The sequence below is a fragment of the Colias philodice genome, chromosome 17 (genome assembly GCF_061535455.1).
Source record: "Colias philodice isolate Cphi_HAF_F1 chromosome 17, ilColPhil1 Martin Lab GWU primary, whole genome shotgun sequence".
In the NCBI taxonomy this organism is placed as follows: Eukaryota; Metazoa; Arthropoda; class Insecta; order Lepidoptera; family Pieridae; genus Colias; species Colias philodice.
This window is the reverse complement of record NC_143102.1, coordinates 8,298,913-8,320,526: the sequence shown is the minus strand read 5'-3', so window position 1 is coordinate 8,320,526 and position 21,614 is coordinate 8,298,913. Positions and strand designations below refer to the sequence as shown.

Here is a 21,614-nt window from a genome sequence, read left to right as displayed (position 1 = left end):
CTTGGCATGTATAGGTGTCGTTGGCGCACAGGGCACGATTGCGCATGACATCTATAGATGTCATTGGCGTTCAAAAGGTTAATTATATTATTATTTTATACTACTTTTTATGAGTGAGTCCCTATCAATCAGTACAAATCAAACGGAAAAGAATTCAAGCTTATAAATAAGACAACAATATTGAATTAAATAAATATATTCAAAATATAATACTGACTTAACAATAATTACGAAGCACCATTCCCAATAAAAAAGTCATAAATAATTATCATTTACACAATACAAAAGTGCACAATTATTTCCCATCCAATTATACCTACATCCATAATAAATATTCCAATAAAAACTTAATAGTTATTATTACTACATAAATTATACACCGTTATCTGTACATTTTACTTTGGTTTTCCATTTTCATTTAATAAGTGATCACTATCATTTAAAATTATTGGACCATCACCCACTTTAGTGTATATAACATATTTTATGAGATCATTAAAAGGTTGAATTTTCGAATTTTTCAAGAATTCTATATTTTCCAATGTTGGGCAAGGCAAACCTTTCACAAAATCTTTATTTGACGATGATGGGAAGAAATGATTGATCAAAGATAATACTTTTGGCACTTCATCTTCAAGAAGGTATAGGCATGCAGTTGGACCAGCATCAAAGGTGTATGCAACTTTTGGTGAACCACACATTTCATTATAAAAATGAATAATTTGAATGATTTTGTGTGATGTGTCTGTTAAATAAACACATGGTGGATATGCAGAAAGGCAAGTTGCATGAAATTCATTGCTGTCTTTCATAGTTAATTCTGCAAAAGTTGTAAAATCTTTTTGCTTTATAGCTTCACAAATTTTTTCTACTCGTGAAGGCACTGTAACCTCTACGCGATGTTTCATTAATTCCGATGTTTCAGCTGTTATTTTCATTCCGGTTGATGAACTTATATGCTTTTTAGTATCTGCCACAACAAGGACTAAAACTCTCATTTCTGACCAGTGCTGTGAGTCGACAACTTGTTTAGCTACACTATCACTGCCATCAGGTTTCGTACCTGCATGCCAACGCACAAATCCACCATATATACTTCTGCATGCACTTCCGGATCCAAGGCGTGCAAGTTCGCTTAAATCAGCCTTAACTTTGTAAAGTTTTGCTAATGCAGTAACTAGACACGCGTATCCTGCGGCAGAAGATGCCAGACCCGCTGCAGTGGGAAAATTATTCTCAGAACAAATATGAACTTTCCATTGTAGAAAATCTTTCTCTACACTTTGTTGTTCAGTTGCTATACTCCTTATTTTGATTAAACAGTTTTGCAGCCGTTCATTTTTAACTGATTCTTCAACACCGTTAAGCCAAATTCTGTCTTCTACAAAATCAGGTCGTGCACAGACAGAAGTTTTAGCACACATAACTTTCGTATCCAAAGTAGCGCTAACGGAATCATTTAACGGAATTATCAATTTTTCGTTACGTTTTCCCCAATACTTTATAACAGCAATATTAACTGGAGCTTTAACACTTATAATATCACTCATTATTATTCAAAATTTAATAAAATCGTTTAAAAATTTGTATTGGCGCGTTTGGCAACGAGTAACGACGTCAGAAGATAACGACAACTCCGAGCAAAACTATGATAAAATAAAACATGGATACTCATGTATAAAACTGGGCAAATGTCAACTTACAACTGTCAACTGCGTGGTCCACCGATGACTGAACTGACAACTGACAAGTGACAAGTGACAATTTCTGAATAGGCATGACGAAAGATTTTGAAATCCTCTTCCATAATGTGTGTATACGTTTACTATACAAGAAAAACCCTATATTTCGGTAATATACTTAAATTTAACAAAGATAAAAGCCATTTTCCAAAAAATATTTATTAACTGTGCCAAAATAGCTCGCAGGTGTCATGGCGTAGGCGTGACGTCACACTTTGGTAAATACGTAATTATTTGTACGCATTGCGAAGAAAATTAAAAAAATATTTATTTAATATGTGTTATAGAAACGAATTTCAAAGTTTATAAGTGGTGTGCAGTATTGCAGTGTGAATCCACATAAAAATAATGCTCAAAAATGTGTTAGTAATTATTTTAAGCGAGAAAATAATAAGAAATGATTGTATAAAGTTGGCGCGGAGAACCCCGAACCATGTATTCGTGAATTCGCAATTATATTTCTGTTCTGAGTCGATAAAGCATACGTGAAACAATAGAAAATAAATAAAAATGCGTATTCTCAACATATTCATAACAACAAAAAACATCTGACGTGAGTTGTTTACTTAAGCGTGACGTCACGCGTGTTTTAGTCAAAATGGCCAACTGCAGTATTTCAATGTTTTATTTTATTGATAATCTCATTAATCTTAATGTTTTTAAGATTTCTAAGTCACTATATGTAATTTATCTATTATACATTTTCCCTTAAAAACACTAATACGATCATTTATGGATACTGTCGTCATGCCTATTCTGAATTGAAGTTAAAGTGCCCACCAACTAAAAACGATTTATTTTAGGCTATTATAACGTAATCGGATATTGTACAGTCCGCTACGTACAATTCTCGTATAAAAGTGTACGAGAATTTTATTATTCTTGAATCTCAGAAACTCTCAGATTAAGAGTAGAAACTATTACAAAATAATGTCCGCGCCGCGGCCGCGGTCGTCCAGGATCGAATCGGAATCGGTTCGGAACGCAACTCGGTCGACGTGCAAGCGCACTGAAATAGCTGTACCGACTACCGACTACAATCAAATGCAATTTTGGCAAAAAGTGCAGATAACTTTGCCCGCCTTCAAAAACAGACAAATAATAAATTAAGTCTTGAATAATAATGAAATTTACAGTAGACAATATGCACACGATCTAAGAAAAACATATGCTAACAAAAAAAACGTTTCAAAAGCGGACAATGTTGGCGTATTTCACGGTGTATATTTCCATGATTACGACCAAAATTTTTAATATAAAATGTAGAAGAAAAATAAGGTAGGCTATTCAACATAATATATACCTGATACAGTTATCATAATACAATATTTTGAATGATGGAAATTAGATGCAATCACAGGATGCAATACTACCTATATACTTTTTAATTGGTATTTTTAATGTATTTTGACTGATATTCGATAAATTTTAAGACTTTCGATGACCGACCACACTACTATACAGTGTTGTCATATTTCAAAATGTACAATTTTTAAGTTTTATAACATCAGCGCTGCCATTTTCATTTTGTGGCACGGTTTTATAAAGCGGTGGTCTTTGCTAATATCGAATGTTACTGGTTTTGCTCAATAAAGAGACAACATATTATAAATATAGTTATCTATTGGTGAAATTCAAATAAGTTAAAGTTATGTGTTAATACCAAGTAATTGTTGACTTCCTTGAGTGGAACTGGTAAGTACGCCTTGTATCAATATTTCACTTTATTGGGCCGCTTACTTTACGTATTTTATTGAAAATTTAATAGCAACATATAGAAAATGTACGATACCAAGTTTTCAAAAGTGTTTTTCACAGAACCTGAGTTTTATATCACTTATGTCTAATAAGTTAAGAAATGGGCGTAGTAATTGGTAGCAACAATCATAATATCGTCACCCGCTCCGTATTAGCTTTAATGATTATGTTCCCTATTTGCTATGTATGCATTTTAAAATTAATTTTTAAAATCATCATTATGAAAAAATAACTCACAAAACTTTCATTTAAAGCAGTACAATATTGCTAAACTACGTATATGTATGTAAATAAAAACTGATAATTTAAATTTTCCTGAAGTTATCAGTCATTTTAAAGTATTCAGTAGCTATATTTATAATTTTAATAATATCTAAGTTGTGGCTGCAAGTTATAATACCTGCGATCTATGTAGGTAACAATATTCTGCTTGCAAATTCTTAAATTTATCATATTATGGAATTCATGTATATGAGTGTTAATTACATTAAATTGTCTCTATTACTGCACTGCCAAATAAGAATTATTCACCTGATTTAAGTGAAAAAGGAAGAAACAGACCGTAAAATATTATAATCGCTCATATTCATATTAATGTTTACTAGGTACTTACTATGAGCTGCTCTCCGCAATAATAAGCCTATGTTTTGTGGTAACAATGTAACTTTTTAATAATTACAATATTTTCCTCCTTTAAATTAGTGTACATAATATTATTTCTGGATAATATAGAAGTATAAATTGTTGCATGTTTGTAAATGTTTTGAACTTGTAGAAACATTATAAAACCATTGACCAGCTTATTCGCAGAACTATTCTGTCGGAACCAAAAATTGGAAAGAATAGATAAAGATTTATTTTATTGTACTCTTTTTTTAACAATTGTGATAGGTATTACTTTAGCATGCAGCTTTCATATGTTTATAGTACTTATATTATACTAGAGGTCCGCCCCGGCTTCGCCCGTGGTACATATTTCGCAATAAAAAGTAGCCTATGTCCTTTCTCGGGTATCAAAATATCTCCATACCAAATTTCATGCAAATTAGTTCCGTAGTTTAGGCGTGATTGAGTAACAGACAGACAGTCAGAGTTACTTTCGCATTTATAATATTAGTATGGATTATTATGAATAATGTGACTAACAACTATAAAATGTATGTTTAATATATGTGCATATAAATATCTCACATTGTAAAATAACAATGAAACAACTTAGTAAATATTTATCTTAAGAGAGATATGTTTGTAGGTTACTTTTTTACATATTTGGTAGTATTAATTGTTTGTTATGATTAAGACCCGGATTAATAAGTATTTACATATATTTATTTGAAATTGTTTTAGTAATAATTAATCATGGTGTCCACAGTAAATGTGTTATTTAAATCGTGAAAATTCAGGTTTTATTTTCCATATTTTAAATGAAAATCCATATACCACAAATATCAATAAATGTATCCATATTTTTATCAGCGCTAGCGTTTTCTAAAAATTCTGGCAAAACCGCAGGCACTACCTATCTGTATGCGCATCATTTCCACATCCGGAAAAAATTAACAACATGCTGTGTGAAAGATTAGAAGCATTCGTTCATATAAAAAGCAATTCTTGTTACTTGTGTCCAATCACCCCTGTTCACAAATACCTAGATTGACGATAAAATATTATTAATGTAAAAGGTTTATGTTCAGATGTTTTGTTATGAAACTCATTAAAATTGATTACTAAATTTTAACACACATTGAGATAATCCCCATTGAATCTTCCTGAGTTTGACATGCTTTCTAAGTATTAGTAAGTATATATGTGATTTCACTAAAAATACTAAAATTAAAATCATTTTTTGCTTATCCTTAATGCGGTAAGTGCTGTACCATAAGTTATAAAATTCTCATATCACTGTGTTTGTGTTTTTGTTTGTTTTTACTCTGCCAAAGCAGGAAGATGAGATTGTTACAATTTTTAATTTAGGCATATAACAGTAGGTGTGAAAAGATTTCGTATTATTGGATATGCCTATGTGCTAAAACTAAAAGGGTCTTGGCAGAAGAATGTTTGCCAGGTCAGGTAGTATTGTTAATTAATTATATTTAGTTTAGTTTATATTTATTATTATTTAGAGTATTCCAATTTTTTTTAAACTCTGGCTTCTAATATATAGAAACAAACCTTTCAATGTAGTTAACCAATTAGCGCAATAATGCACCCCTAAATATGCAATCGGAAGAGCTATTGCCCCACTTGATGACGTTTCGGCGTATCGTGCGCGCATGCAGAGAAAACATGTCGTATAAAAATGATATTAACAACTACCGTGAACAAAATGCGATTATAAGCGTCGTATGTGTGCAATAAATTGTAGTAGCGTGTTACATACTGCCTTGGAATACCGAAGATTTTTTATCGGCTTAAGCCTAGCTTACATTATAATCTATCTCCGAATAAGGTAGGTATCTGAGTAAGGAGATGTACAATGGTTTATCACTTTACTTTAGTATGTATTATCGATGATTAACGTAACTAATATTATAAAAAATAATTACGAAGTTAGAAAGTATCAGAATAAATTACTCATATTTCCCGCATTTACGTAAATTCCTCATATATTGTGTAGCCGGGGCTTCTCCATTCAGCGATGGGCGAGATCTTACTGAAATTTATTTCATGGTCATACATTTTAAAGAACATAAATTTCACTCAATGAACAGGAATTACAGTTGCCTATGCGCGTTTATTGCGATCATATGAGCTGAATTAATAAATATACCTACTTACCGTTTCTTGAAATAAATTAATAGGTAGGTATACAACATAATATATATGTGTCAAGTTTATAAAAATACATTTATTTTTATACTATGCAGAATATACTACGATTTTCGGTGCATGTTTCAATGTTTTGACAAACAGGCGATTCCTATCTTTGAACACTTAGCATTCAGAAGGGGTAAAAATCTGAAAAATGTATTCACCCTAAGCACAAAGTTGTGCGAGCAAACCACTCTGGGCCCCTCTAACATCTATTATTTGCTCGTAAGTTGTAGTCAAGTATAAAGACTGCGTGACTGGGACTGACGCGAAATGACTCAATATTACTGATAAGCCGAAATAATACTACCAAATATATAAAGCGGGGCAATTAAAAACAAGACAATTAGTATTTAATGTGAGTATTTTTATATGAATCTAATTGGCCTCGCCTAAAAGTCTGAAGCCTAGAGTCTTCAAGAATTTTAGCACGAATAAAGAATAAACCTAGACGAATTAGGTACTACTCTCATGTTTGGATCATAATTTTACAAACTAAACAAAATGCGTTAAAAACCTAAAAAATAAAAGAAAGACGAGGACAAAAAATCGAATAGATTTTGGTAGTATTGAATTGAAATCTAATTCACCTTTACTTCCGTTTACATTTTGTATCAATTATGTAATTGTTACTTTCTTTTGGTCTCGTAATACCGTAAAAGACGAAAGTTAGGGATTTACGGCAATATTAATGAAAATATTTGCATTATTCATTGATTTGTAACAGTTTACTTCCGCTTAAAATTAATTTTGTTATATCACCTGATGTTAGTTCTTTGAAACGGTGTTAAATGGTTCATAGACTGGCAGGAACCGTAATAAAATTATATTTACTGTGTCTATAAAGACAAAGAGGTCAAAGGTCGTGTTACTCTGCTATAGCCAGCACTTAGCCCCGTTCATAAGTTTCCTCTACGTTTATAGAAGGAAAAAAACGTTATGGTGGAATGGTGTTCTAAATATTATCTATGTTCGTGGGTAGCATTTTATATAACAAGACCATAAAACTTATCTCAAATTAAAACATTGTTTACTTGACGTTTGTATCGTCATTATTTAGCAAAGTCGATGACATCACTGATCACAGCATATTATGTCAGGGTTAGGTAGTAACATATTAAAATTTAAAAATATTGTAATTTTTAATAAAATATAATTTATGTTACACTGGTTATTGCAGGATAAATACGACAAATTGTTACGATAAATATCCCATTAGATATTGTTAGTACGCGGACGAAAATAGAATAACAATATGTAATAGACTAGAGTAGATAATTTTTGAAACAAAAAAAAATCGCAGTCGGATGAAACCCATTAGAAAAGGAGGGGAATATGATAAAAATGTAAGGAAAAATAAATTACGGTCAATCCGAGTTCGGGAAGTGGGAGGGGGGAGCTTTTAAGAGAAAAAAATGGTCTCTCTCGATTTCCGACAAAACTACAAGTCCTACGGAAAAAAGTTCAATGGCAAAGTTGTAGGTAATAAAAGGATCTACAACTTTTGTATTAACAATTTTTTCACATAACCTCAAAATTTAGGTGAAAAATTCAAAAAACCAAGTTTTTGGTTTTTTATTTTTATCTACTTCAAAATTTATTGTTTTTCTACGAAATTTGGTGAAAACTTACTTTATTATGTCCCAAATACACTGTAATTTATTTGATTGAAAATATTTATTTTTTCGCCTTATTTTGAAATAATACCAAAAAAACAACCTAATTTTCAATCGAAAAGTCACCCGTCAAAATATCAGCTTTTTTCAAAAACTTGGGGTGCCTTTTATTCATTGAAATCTCTACTTTCATATGGTGTAAAAAAAATAAACACCACCATAGTAAATGTTCTCAGGAAATGCATACAAACAGTGTGAAAATTAGCTTTTACTAAATCAGGCACACTTCTCGAACTACCTGAAATGTTTTGATCGACATCATTTTGCTTTTGAATATGCTGTAAAATATTAAACTTAGAACAGATAATTATTTTTCTTTTGAAATTTTACCGAAAAGCCGATACAAGAGAAGATATAGAGTTCGAGAAGTGTGCCTGATTTAGTAAAAGCTCATTATCACACTGTTTGTATGCATTTCCTGAGAACATTTACTATGGTGGTGTTTATTTTTTTTACACCATATGAAAGTAGAGATTTCAATGAATAAAAGTCACCCCAAGTTTTTGAAAAAAGCTGATATTTTGACGGGTGACTTTTCGATTGAAAATTAGGTTGTTTTTTTGGTATTATTTCAAAATAAGGCGAATAAATAAATATTTTCAATCAAATAAATTACAGTGTATTTGGGACATAATAAAGTAAGTTTTCACCAAATTTCGTAGAAAAACAATAAATTTTGAAGTAGATAAAAATAAAAAACCAAAAACTTGGTTTTTTGAATTTTTCACCTAAATTTTGAGGTTATGTGAAAAAATTGTTAATACAAAAGTTGTAGATCCTTTTATTACCTACAACTTTGACATTGAACTTTTGTCTGTAGGACTTGTAGTTTTGTCGGAAATCGAGAGAAACCATTTTTTTCTCTTAAAAGCTCCCCCCTCCCACTTCCTGAACTCGGATTGACCGTAATTTATTTTTCCTTTTATTTTCATCATATTTCCCTCCTTTTCTAATGGGTTTCATCCGACTGCGATTTTTTTTATCTTTTCATTATTTTTAAAGGCTTCTACCCCAGTCTATAATGCAAACCTTGACATTTGACATTACTGTTACATTCAATTCTTTGGTTATCTCACATCTGGCTCTTAGACCTAAATAGTATCTTTATAAATTGTTTGGATTCTATGTATTGTGCTAAACTGTTATGGTACATATTAAATTAAAAATGTTGTTAAGCATGAAACTTTTGAAGAATCCTAACTCTCCAGTAAATATAAGTCTTCTACCATACAAACATATTACATCAAAAATATTTTTGCATTAAATGTGTATTTTATGTGTCATTGACCGCATTATTAGTTAACACGATCGCCAACGTGTTGAATTACGAGATTATCTTATCAAAAGCAGGATGGAAGCGTTTGTGAGTTGCATATAAATAGGTACTAATTTACGTTCATAACTTATATTTTTATTTATTAAGAGTAATTTTAATTATAATGAATAGTGCAGGCGCTGCACCTCGCATTCTGTAGCTCTAAAAGGACGCATCAGGTTGAGTGGTATGTCGAAACTTGTTTGCCTATAAATAGGAATTTCCCACATAAATTATTCGCCTCTAGTTTTCTTAAGATTCCAGGATTAAAGACGTGATAAGGCTTTTACGTGTAAGCAAATAGCTTACATAGGTAAACGTGCCTCGATTCGGGCGTATATTATGCAAATTTTATGATAACTGCACAACAAGTTGTTGCAATGTAAAATACTTATTTTTATCTTTATGAGGATTGAAATAATACGATCTTTGTTTATAGGCTACAGCACATTTAATACTGGCTGTGTCGCGCATTTCCACTTGCGAAGGAACCTGCAGGCAAAAAAAAGCAAATACATTTTTTCATGGCTATTAAACCTAGTGTTTATTTGAGACTTACAATATGTTTGATTTGTATACTTACTGCATAACTCTGGGCTCTGGCCATATAAAGTGGCACTGCAAAATTGCTAGCGACAGCCCTGCCTTCTTAGTTATTCATGGAATCTGAAATTTGTTACACTATCTGGGCAAATCCATTGCAATTTGCAAGTGTGGTGAATGGTGATCCGTGATGGTGATACGTTTAGAAGAAATTGAAAATGTAGTAGGTATGTAGGAAAAGGTATACATTTGTGTTACCTTTTAGCAAAATATTCGAAAACCATCTTGTTTGTAAACAGTTATAACATAAAGGAGTTACCTAGTTAGCAAACTTCTTTATTTTCATTAAAATAATTTATATCAAGTCATATTTTAAAAAGTTTCTCTGACATGACCAGCTTCCTGATTTATGTCCTCAATTAATACTTTCGCAGATACCATAGTGTCTCCCACGTTGCATAATTCGCTGCATTGCGTCACTAGCTCTCGGTTTAGAGATTTATTAGTTAGCAGTTTAGATACCGGTTTAGTTAAACGTTAGTTTTATTTTTTAGCAACTGTGTAAATGTAACGTACGTAACTCGACTGTATTCCTTCTTCTCCAAATATATTATAATGCTTAATCTCAACAGTGCTGTTAGTACCACTGTATGAGTATTCTAATACAGGAAAATAGCATTGAAATATTGTGGGATTTTAATAATAATTCAAACCGAATAAATTGATAAAACAACCGCTTGAACAATCGTCAAATTATACCCTTTTCGCAATAAAAAGGATATCCACACGGCCACGGGCAATGACCTTTGTCGCGGGAGTATTAAACGTCTATAAAATATTTCACCCCGACGGATACAGCGCGTTCTCTATTATAATTGGGTCAGGAAGCTATTGTGAACGTCGCCTGTTTTCGAAAAGCCACAAGTCACAAGTGTTCCGTGATATTCGCGTTAACTCGCCAATTTATTGTAATTGCACAGTAGCAATTAACGGATCGTGTAGTCGCTGCTTATGCTAATTAGACCCCGCCAACCACGATGGTTCCTGTACAAATCTCATTATGTATTCCGTTTCAATGCCTTCCTCATTTTGAAGTTAGTGCCCTGTATGATTTACAATAATATAAACAACTGTTAATAATGGATGAGGTTAGATACTAATATCGTGCAGTTATAATATTATTATCAAGTTGTGAATGATTCATGAAAACTTTTGCGCAATTTATAATTAGGAAAATACTTGCGTCATAGTTCAATCAATTATTTAACATTATAATTAAATTTACAGCGAAAAAGTATTGGATATGCTATGAAACAAATCCAGCAATCTCATCGAAAACTTTAATTAAAACTTACATGTATTTCTAACTTTTGCTAATCAAATAAACATGTTACTATTCGAATTGTATAACTTATATAAAACGAAATAAGAAACTGCTTTCTAAACGTATTATTCGACAAAACTCCACCGAAGTAATCAAATGAATGTAAAGATAAAACTTTATCAACTGATCTACTACTGCAGTTGAGTATGATTTTGATATCATTAAAAGTCCATTATCTCTAATGCAATAACATCGTAATTATACTAGATTGTTGTTCTGGTACATAATATATAGGTAATTTCAACTTTGTGAACTAACTTTGGGAACAAAAAAAAAAACGAAGAAGTATAAAAAATATGTACCTAATTCTAATAGGAAACTACTTATCAGTTTAAATAATATCTTATTGATTCATAATGTGGAATTGTTTAAAATTATAACACTGCAATGTTATGTTTTCTCGCTGCAATGTTTCATCCCCTGTGATCTTTGTTACTGGGGATGAAATGCAAATACGAGATGTGAGAGATTAAAATTGCTTTCGACTTGTCAAGTGAGTGTGCTAATTCCGCTCATCATAATTCTCAATGGTTTTATGTCTATGATTTTCAATGTATGTTATTTTTATAACGCTCGCGCTAGTATAATAACAATCCAGGATATAACGCTAAAGGCTAGGATTTTTCCGCGTTTTTTATTTTTCTTGAATTATAATTCCTATCATCTAAAAACAATTGGTTTTTTTGCCTATAACACAGCTCGCTGTTATGTGGTTGAAATGATATAAGTTTATTTTTTTTCATTTCAGTGCTCGTGTGAAGTTTTTAAATTGAGATTTGCGCTAAAAACGGGTTGTGTTTTTTTAACGTGGCTGTTTTTATTCCAGTAATGTCCATCGCTAGTCGGTAGCGGGTAGCGCGGTCGCGATGCCGCTGCCGAAGCGCTGCGTGGAGCCGGTGCACGTGTCGCGCGGCACCGTGCCCGAGCGGCTGGCCGTGCCGTCTGAGTTGGAAGCAGTCACTAACGGCACCCTCGCTAATACTGTCAGGTAAGTTTATCAGGCTCTTGGAAGTTTGACGTGGCTTTTGCAGTAGGGAGGTGGAGAAGATGAAGAATTCACTGCCTGTTATTGTCTACTATCGCTTCGCGTTTATTTTTATTTAATTTTTTCAGCATAGAAATATAATAAGATAAAAATATAAATAGTACTATATATTAGCAGAATAAATGTCTGTTGTGACTGCGTAGTGACCACACACTAAAAAAAAGAGCGTGTGTTCCGAGCACACGTGTCAGACGTGAAACTTCTTTGATAAGATTCAAAGATATTGAATCCTTCGCCTTACTCCATGATCAACGCGCCTAAAGAAGTTTCACTTCAAAAGAAATGGCAATTTTTTACATATCCTGTTTTATAAGAGAGAGATATTTTTGTAAAATACAATCTTCCACGTTACAGGCAATTATCATCCCTCTCCAAACATGCGGAGGACATGTTCGGTGAGCTCACGCGCGAGGCGACCGGCCTGGCGGAGCGCACCAACGTGCTGCAAGCGCGGATAGACAGACTCGCCATCAAGGTGACGCAGTTGGATTCGGGAGTCGAGGAGGGTAAGATAAAATGTAAACATATATGAATATCAGTATTTTAGTATGGTACTTGATAACATAAATAGCGGGGGGTGTCCCTTAGACACAAAACCGAAAGAGTAGAATGATTTCGGTAGCGCCGGCGGGGTCACGGGTGAAAAACGCGGATTCGAATCCCGCCCAGTGATTATTTTTTTCAATTCTTTTAAATTACGCATTTAAATGCTCTTACACTAAAAATATCAATAACATGGTACTTGATGAGCTCCTTGAACTTTAACAGCTTCACAAATCACATTGAGTATTTTTTGTAGCATGTCATGTCTATGTTATAAATTATATAAACATTTACAAACGTTTCATTCATATTTTTTTTGAGGACCTTTCACAGTGACCTTTTCACAAATACAATCTAAATTGTTTCTTTACTCTTATTTCCAGTGTCCCTCCAAGACATACAAATGCGCAAGGCGTTCCGTTCATCTAGAACGTTCCAGCAGCAATTATTCTCGCGCACCACAATGCCGTCGGCCATGTTGGCGACATACGCCCGCTGCGATCGGCCGCCGCCGTTAGAAAGGCTCAACGAGTTTAGAGATGACGGCCGCGATGCGAGAAAGTTCTATACGGACCCGGATTACTTCTTCGAACTGTGGCGGAGGGAGATGCTGCAAGATACAGAGAGGATTCAGCATGATAGGGGGAAGAAGGTGCGTAGTTTTGATGCTTGATATTGAGTTGATATGTTTTAAATGTACCCGTTATCGATCACATACATATCGGTGGTAAATGTTAAAAATATGTTATGACGTTTCAAAAGTGCTTCTAGAAGAAGTCTAATTGAATAAATAAATGTTTGAGTTTGAGTTTATCATATAAAAAATTTAGATAATATTGGATCAGCCAGTACAGCATTTAGTAATGTTTGTATAAAAAGCATTAGAAAGATTATTTTTGATGTTGATATAGTGTAAATAATACTGTGAAATAATTTCATTTCATCAATTCAGTATGATAAAAAGCACTTGAAAAAAATTTTATTATCACATCAGGCAAACGATTTATTTATTACGTGTAGATTTACACGTAATTTGCTCATATGAATATGTGAAATCTATCCACATAATATTTATTAGATGACTTTCGTATCTCGCCTCAATGTCATAAAGAAGCTGTATAATTTAAAGTCACGTAACCACATAATCAATGATATTACTTAGCCCATGCTAATAAAGACAGGCTTCGTATTCATATTGAGTCGTATAACCTCGGCCTAACAGTTTTATTTAGTAGCCATTTAACTTCAATGCATGCAAATTTGAACCCTAATTTAGAGTAATAAAGCGCATGATTAACGTGCGTCAGCCACACAGTGGCAATGCGGATGGTCACATTTTATTCTAAAACGTATGCGAATCCCAGCCTTATATGCATAGCAATAAAGCGCATTATACAGGGGCGTCAGCCACGAAATAGCAACCCAGATGATCGTGTTTTATTGCAACCCTATATCCTATACCCATAGCAATAAAGCACATTATTCAGGTGCAGCTAAAACGCAGAGGAGTGAGGCTACGTATTAATCAGCTTCACGGTGGAATGCGCACCCTATCACGATAGTAATAGAGCACAATATCTAGATGGACGTGTTTTATTGCAACATGTATGCAAAATTCAACCTTATACTTATACTATACTCTGTCCATTATATTATTTGCTTTTTGACAGCTTCACGCCTATGAAGGATTGTATTGTTTAGGTTAAAATGTCATACAACTAATATTGTACTTCATGGACAGGCCCCGCCCACTTAGTGATGTCTACACAGAATTATTCAATGATGGTTCGATAGATTATAATAATCGATAGAAATACTCTATAAATATATCCCATACAGAAAAACTCTTCTATTATGTTATGTAATTTAAACATAAAGACAACCAAATTTTAAGATAGAAACCAATAAATAATAAATAAATATTAGTTTAGTTGAGTTCATAAAATGCATTGAAATGTGGTCTTATTATTACATATCTTATTAGTACGTTTACGTTGTAATTATTATTTACGTACCTGATTCGATTTATAATAATATTTTGAATTTATAATCGGAATTGTATCACAATCGATAATCTTTAGGACATCACTTCTGGTATCACCCGTCGAGCTGTCAAAAGGCAATTCTTAGTGCAGGTCCACACTGCGAGCCTAGCGCGGTTGCGACGGCGGGCGCGAAATATCAAACGTATGAAACGCGCCTTTGCGTCCACATTGAAATGACTATGGCGGAAGCCTAGTGCGACGGTAATGAGCGAGCCAGCGCGCGTAGTTTTCAAACTCTCCTATCCGCGCGTTCTGGCCACACTACGGGCCTAGTCAGCAAGCGACCCAATGCGCGGACGGCGGGGGTATCAAACCAGTTCGGTCTTGTCGCTCGACTTCTTATATTATATCCTTTATTGTTTTTCGTAAAATAGCGGTAAATACTTAATTGTTGAAGTGAAACTTCTTTATTTATAAGTGCGATTCAATCTAAAACACTTATATACACCACAGTAATTTTGTAGGGTATAATCTCAATTCTTCATATAAGATTCACCCGTTATTCCTCTGTTTTATTTATTTCGTGTACAACTTCTATAATGATCTCATCTCAAAATCGGACTGTCCAGTAAAAATAGCAAATCGTCCAAAGTTTGCAACACCCGAAAAACGTCGAACCGCTACTTGAGCTCGCGCGTCGGTGTGGCCACCGCGAGCGCCCGCTCGTCGCGCCCGCCTAGGCCGCCGCCACCGCGCATTCAGTGTGGACGCACACTTATAGTGGACAGACTATAATAGAGAACATTATCCAGGTGGGCGTGTGCCCAACACGTATCCGAATCCCAACCTTATTACCATACTAATAGAGTTCAATATCCAGGTGCGGCAGCCACGCAGCGGCAACGCGGAGGGGCGCGGCGCGAGGCGCGTGCGCGTGCCGCACTCCACGCGCGACCGCCAGAAGGCGGAGGTGGTGAACCGCGGCGAGCACATCATGGCGCCCACGCAGCTGCGCAGATACAACATCGAGCCGCAGTACCGCCCCGACGCGCTCTACCAAGGTGACATTTATAAAATACCGCATAGTAGAAAAACCCGCATAGTTCCCGTTCCCGAGAGATTTCCGGGATAAAACCTATCCTATTTCCCGGGGTAAAAAGTAGCCTATGTCCTTTCTCGGGTATCAAAATATCTCTATACCAAATTTCATGCAAATTGGTTCAGTAGTTAAGGCGTGATTGAGTAACAGACAGACAGACAGAGTTATTTTCGCATGTATAATATTATAGTATGGATTTACTTGAAAAATTCTTAGATTTTAGCAGTAGAAGAAATGTGTTGTAATTGTATTTTTTTATAGTTGTCAATAAGTAATTGTAATTGTTGTATTATCTTGTAAGATGACAAGATTAAAAATAAAATTGATCCATTTCTGTTCATCATTAGTTATGTTTATTTCATGTCTTAATAATTTACGTACAGAATTCTACAATTTTGTACGTAAATTGTTAAGATACGAAATAAACACAAACACTAATAAACATATTTTTATTACATTGCTAAATTTTGGTATTTTTATTCTAGCGACTACAGTTATGGATGGCGGTTATCGTACGCCACAAAATAGGCCGCCGTCATCGCAACCAGCAAGACCTAATTCTATTGAAATTGAGAACCAACAGAATAGGCCATCAAGGCTCACTGGAAATGGACATGGTATGTAGTTTAATAATTTATGTTCAACTTTTGCTTGTAACAGTGGTATGATGTTCATATTTTCGAGAAAAATGTTATGCATAATACATAACATACATGGCATGTTGCTAGTATTTTTTTTTTTGTTAAATTTTATAAGCATTAAACATCTCTTTATCGCTTATGTCTTTCCCAACTGTGTTTACAGTAATTAACGCGTCTTTTTAAAAACTTGTTTTATGTGTCGGATGTGTCCATATGAAAAAAATGAAAAAATATTTATTTCAGCAAAAACACAGTAGGTAACAAAACAAATTTAACAATATAAGAATTTGCGCTTATTATACCGGAAGGAAGTTAGCGCGGAAAGTCTCTTTTTTTTAACCATCAATATCTCGAAAATTAATTAATTTTATCTCAAATATGTATGACAATACAATTGTCAGTGGTGCACGACGAGAGCCCGTACGGGGGGGTGGAGCCGATATACGGCGGCAGTGTGGCGGGCACGCCGCGGCGCGCGCGGCCGTCGGTGCCGCCGCCCGCCCCGCCCGCGCCCCCCGCGCCGCCCGCGCCCGCGCACGACGAGCCGCACCACACGCCCACCAGGTATATATGAGTTACTTGCTGTGCTCCGTGGTTTTACACGCATTTATTTATTTACTAGGTTTCCGCCCGCGGCTTCGCCCGCGCAGTCGAACAAAAACCCGCATAGTTCCCATTCCCGTGGGATTTCCGGGATTGCGTCATTTTCCCGGGATAAAAAGTAGCCTATGTCCTTTCTCGGGTATCAAAATATCTCCATATCAAATTTCATGAAAATTGGTTCAGTAGTTTAGTCGTGATTGAGTAACAGACAGACAGAGTTATTTTCGCATTTATAATATTAGTATGGATTGAAACAGAATCATTCTTTGTACTTACAGTAATAATACCAAAGCATACATAGAATAATACATGCATTGCTCCGCTGCGTTGACTATCATCACGATAAGACAAACTTAGCGTGATGATAATATACAGGGTGTAATCGTTAAGTGTGCACAGGCGATTATTCTGTAACTATTGCAGATATCAAAAAACTTTAAACTGATATCGAAAGTACTTAACCTAATGAGTAAAATGGCTATAATAAATTTTTGAAAATAAAACGAGTAATATCCAAAAATGTTACATTAAATGCTCCCATACATTTTATTTCCCATACATTTTGTATTCATAGCAGATTATCAACGTGACGTCCTCATTGTGCAATACAATGAGGAGCTCTATTTGCAGTTTCGAAATGAACTTCCCTTCAAATTTGCGAAGTAATTTAAGCAGAAAACCAAAAAAAGAAAGGAAAAGCTAAAATTTTTCATATTAAATGTACTAGGTTGATCCAAAAGTAATGATAATTGGGTATTTCCTGTGTACATAAAAATATAAAATAACTGTTTATTGCTTGCTCATGTACTCGCTAAGTTATCACAAAAAAATCATATCAATAGGCCACGTTTCCAAGTATTTACATTAATTTGAATGTGAACCGTGCGTGCCAGAATTTTTGCCGACAAAAAGAAGAAACAACAATTCGACATTTAGAGGGTGAATTTCTAAATTCTTAATGAGATCAGGATAATTTTTTGGCACGATTTGTGACCATGGACGTTACCCGGGTTCACCATGTTTATGCTGAAACCAAGAAACAATTAATGGCCTGGATGCGAGCTTCCAAAGTGACGATGAAGAAATTCAAAGTGAAAATTAGTGGGATAGATTAAAGCGGCAGTTTTTTGGGGCGCCGAAGGAATAATTTTGGTGGAATATTTTAAGAAGGTAGCCACTATGTTGGGCTCTTACTACACAGACCATATTAAAAGATTGCGGGTAGGTTAGTAAGGAAAAGAGACATGGCAAACTGCGGGCTTGAATGTTATTTCACCAAGACCACGCACCAGATCACAAAGCGTCAGTTGCAATGGCTGCCATTCAAAAATCGGCATTCCAAATGCTTAAACACCCACCCTGTTTGTTAGATCTAGCTCCTAGTTATTTCTATCTCTTTCCTGGGCACAAAAAACACCGTCTTAGCAAAAAATTTTAAGACGATAGCGAATAGATGGCCGCGTTGAGGGGTTTTTACGGATGAAGTCAAAGTTTTTTTTCTAAGTTTTGGAAAAAAAATATCGAAGTATATTATCTAGTTAGAAGACTATCTAGCGAAATATTTTAACTGTAATGACCTGGTTTAATATTGATTATAATTACTTTTGGATCAACTCATGTACATGGGATAGTCATATCTCATACTAAATGTATGGGAGGGTTTCAAGTGAATTTTTTAAATATTTATCGTTTTATTTTTAAAAATTTATTATGGCCATTTTACTCATTGGGTTAAGTACTTTCAATATCAGTTTAAAGTTTTTTGATATCTGTAATAGTTACGGAATAATCGCCTGTGCACACTTAACGATTACACCCTGTATAGCCTATGGCCTTACTCGATAAATGGGCTGACCAAAATAATTTTTCAAATCGGACCAGTAGTTCTTGAGATTAGCGCGTTCAAACAAACAAAGAAACTCTTCTTATTATCAAATTAATGGCGATGGTACCTCACTTTTGTGTAATATGTTCTCTTTCTCTCTGTTTCTTTTGAAAATATTTGTCAAAAAGTATGAAAAGTGTTCAAAAAATGTATGCGAGTGGTGAAATCGACCATTATTACAAAGATTAAAACTTTAAATAAATAAATAAATAATGTGTGTCGCAGATCGAGCCTGCCACCGCCGCCACCGCCGCCGGACAGCGCGTCGCCGCCGCCCGTGAACGGCACGTCGCCGCCGCACCGCACCGCGCTCGATGCGCACCTGGATCACATGCACGCTGTTATAGGTACAATACAAATAACTCATGAATTACGTGAATTACATTTCAGGAGGCCCCAAATAAAAACTCAGATGTACTAAAAACTACTTTTAATAGCTAAAATGAGACTTTACACCCATGTCTGCACGAGACAGACCGGAGTTAAAGAATGAATTTATACATTTTAATAATTATAAAGACGTAAGCTTGGATGCTAATTCAGGGAAATCGCACCCACATTCTGTTCCCGTGCGAACGGCGTATTCAGCAGTTTCGTATGAAGGCAGGGCCGTAACTCGTGTAAAAAGTGTTTCTATTTGTGCATTAAAGTTAAGATTGAAAATAAACATGAATATCATTTAATACACATTATAATTATTGTACAGTCGTTTGAATAGTTATTCATATTATATTTTCATTTGAATTTCATACAAAAAATGTTATATACCTACTTAATACAATCAAACACTTTTGTAATAACTCAGGCCCCGGAATCACAGACACAATAGAAAATCTATTGTGTCGTGGACCGATCGGGCCGTTCGGGGCTCAATGGGTTAAATAAAATTATTAAACTCGGATCATATTGAATTTAAACTCTTTTGTGGTATGCAATATCTTAAAGCCAATAATGTATTTTCAACAAATGCCTCTACCCACAAACTCATAAGCTTACCCATTACGTACCAGGTATGATGTCAAACGAGGAGAGCCGCGCGCCGACCCCGCCCCCCGCGCCGCTGCTCCCCCCCGCGCCGCCCGCTCCCCCCCCGCCAGAGGACCGACCGCGCCCGCCCTCCCCCGCGTCACTGCTGCGAGGCGCCTCAGCACTCAAGCCGACGGTGGTCGACCACCACCCGGCCCCGGATCCGAGGTCCGATCTGCTGAAGGCTATACGGGAAGGTAATTGGCAGTTGCTGTTCAACGAAAAGTCACAATTTGATTGTTCATAAAATAACATTTATTTGCCAAAAACATGGTACAGAGAGGTGTGAAGAGATAATTGTTCAACATGTTTCGCTTTGTATAAAGCATGCAAATATATGCGTAAAACAGATAAGTACTAAATCTAATACACTACACATGCATATTATATAATCGATTTAACAATTATCATTTAAGGTCAAAAAATTCTTTTTAACTTATTTTTAAATACATTCAATGTTTGGTTTCTATATCATTCTTCATAAACAGTCTTATCATCGTGATTTGTCAATACTTCATGCTATTTTAGAAAGAAAGATAAATTTATTGTCATAACACGATGAACCACACACACACATAAATCAGTAACAAAACAAAAATTTTTCAACTAAATAAGCAACTTTACAAAATCACTGGTGGTTCACTATTTCACTTCCTGACAAGTTGTATGCTCAATCTAAATTATTATTATTCTTTATTCTTTACATTTATTTTATTATTCTTAATATACTTACATGTTTAAATTCACATGCATAATATTTAAAATTATATGGTCAAGTTAAATGTCTAAGGGCCGAGTTTTCAATGCTTGGATAAAACTTATCCGTCCAATAAAGTATTACATGATAATATTAAAATGTCACGTAAACTGTGAATTTATACGGGCAATTAGAATACGTTTTTAAAATGGTAGTTTTATACATTATTCGACAAATAAGTTTTATCCAAGCATTGAAAAATCGGCCCTAAGTCTAAATATGTCTATCATCGCAGGTATAAAGCTGCGCAAAGTGGAGAAGCGTTGCGAAGACAACGTGGGCAAGTACGACACGCTTCGCGGCGCGCCCGCACTCCACGACGTGGCCTCGATCCTCGCGCGGCGCGTCGCCGTCGAGCAGAGCGACTCGGAGGACGACGACTCCGACCTCGACGACTCGGACGAGTGGACCGACTGCCGCGCGTGACGTTGCGCCTCCCCGCGCCTCGCGGCCCCCCTCCCCTACCCGGACGACACACACAGTGATAAAACTGATGACAAAGTGACTAGTGAATTCGAAACGCAAAAAATCGAAGTGAAATGTGAAAAAAGTGAACCACCCAAAATTAACTCGTTCAAAAATGACCCGGAAAAAGTGACGTCGCCCAGGAACGAAGTTGCCGTGCCGATCAGGAAGAGCAGCCTCAAAAAGGTGCCGCCGCCTATTGATTGCGACGCCTCGCCGCCGCAAGAACCTCTGCCTTCTCCTCCGAAAAATATAGTCGATATGCCTAAAAATGAATTGCCGTCGAAAGTAAAATGTTTTCCGCCCGCTAAAGAAATTGCCAAAAAGTTTTCGCCA

General features: G+C 35.1%; 2 protein-coding genes across 2 annotated transcripts; one reads left to right on the top strand and one right to left on the bottom strand.

Moving 5' to 3' along the window:
* Positions 1-180: 180 nt before the first annotated feature.
* Mvd (mevalonate diphosphate decarboxylase) lies at positions 181-1,682 on the bottom strand. The gene has a single exon (XM_089705624.1). The coding sequence runs from the start codon at positions 1,548-1,550 to the stop codon at positions 396-398; it is 1,155 nt and encodes a 384-aa protein (XP_089561750.1). The 5' UTR covers positions 1,551-1,682; the 3' UTR covers positions 181-395.
* A 1,576-nt stretch (positions 1,683-3,258) lies between these two features.
* SCAR (wiskott-Aldrich syndrome protein family member 3 SCAR) lies at positions 3,259-21,295 on the top strand. The gene is made up of 10 exons (XM_089705591.1): positions 3,259-3,437; positions 12,056-12,217; positions 12,629-12,780; positions 13,201-13,469; positions 15,683-15,863; positions 16,387-16,518; positions 16,944-17,106; positions 19,256-19,377; positions 20,041-20,253; positions 21,049-21,295. The coding sequence occupies exons 2-10, from the start codon at positions 12,096-12,098 to the stop codon at positions 21,237-21,239; spliced, it is 1,545 nt and encodes a 514-aa protein (XP_089561717.1). The 5' UTR covers positions 3,259-3,437; positions 12,056-12,095; the 3' UTR covers positions 21,240-21,295.
* The last annotated feature ends 319 nt before the right edge of the window (positions 21,296-21,614 follow it).

What these genes read in the sequence shown, in the direction of transcription:
- Mvd (XM_089705624.1), bottom strand. Translation starts at nt 1,550, where the DNA reads ATGAGTGATATTATAAGTGTTAAAGCTCCAGTTAATATTGCTGTTATA.
- SCAR (XM_089705591.1), top strand. Translation starts at nt 12,096, where the DNA reads ATGCCGCTGCCGAAGCGCTGCGTGGAGCCGGTGCACGTGTCGCGCGGC. An exon ending in GGATTCGGGAGTCGAGGAGG is followed by an intron (nt 12,781 to 13,200) that starts GTAAGATAAAAT and finishes TCTTATTTCCAG; the next exon opens with TGTCCCTCCAAGACATACAA. An exon ending in GCTCACTGGAAATGGACATG is followed by an intron (nt 16,519 to 16,943) that starts GTATGTAGTTTA and finishes TACAATTGTCAG; the next exon opens with TGGTGCACGACGAGAGCCCG.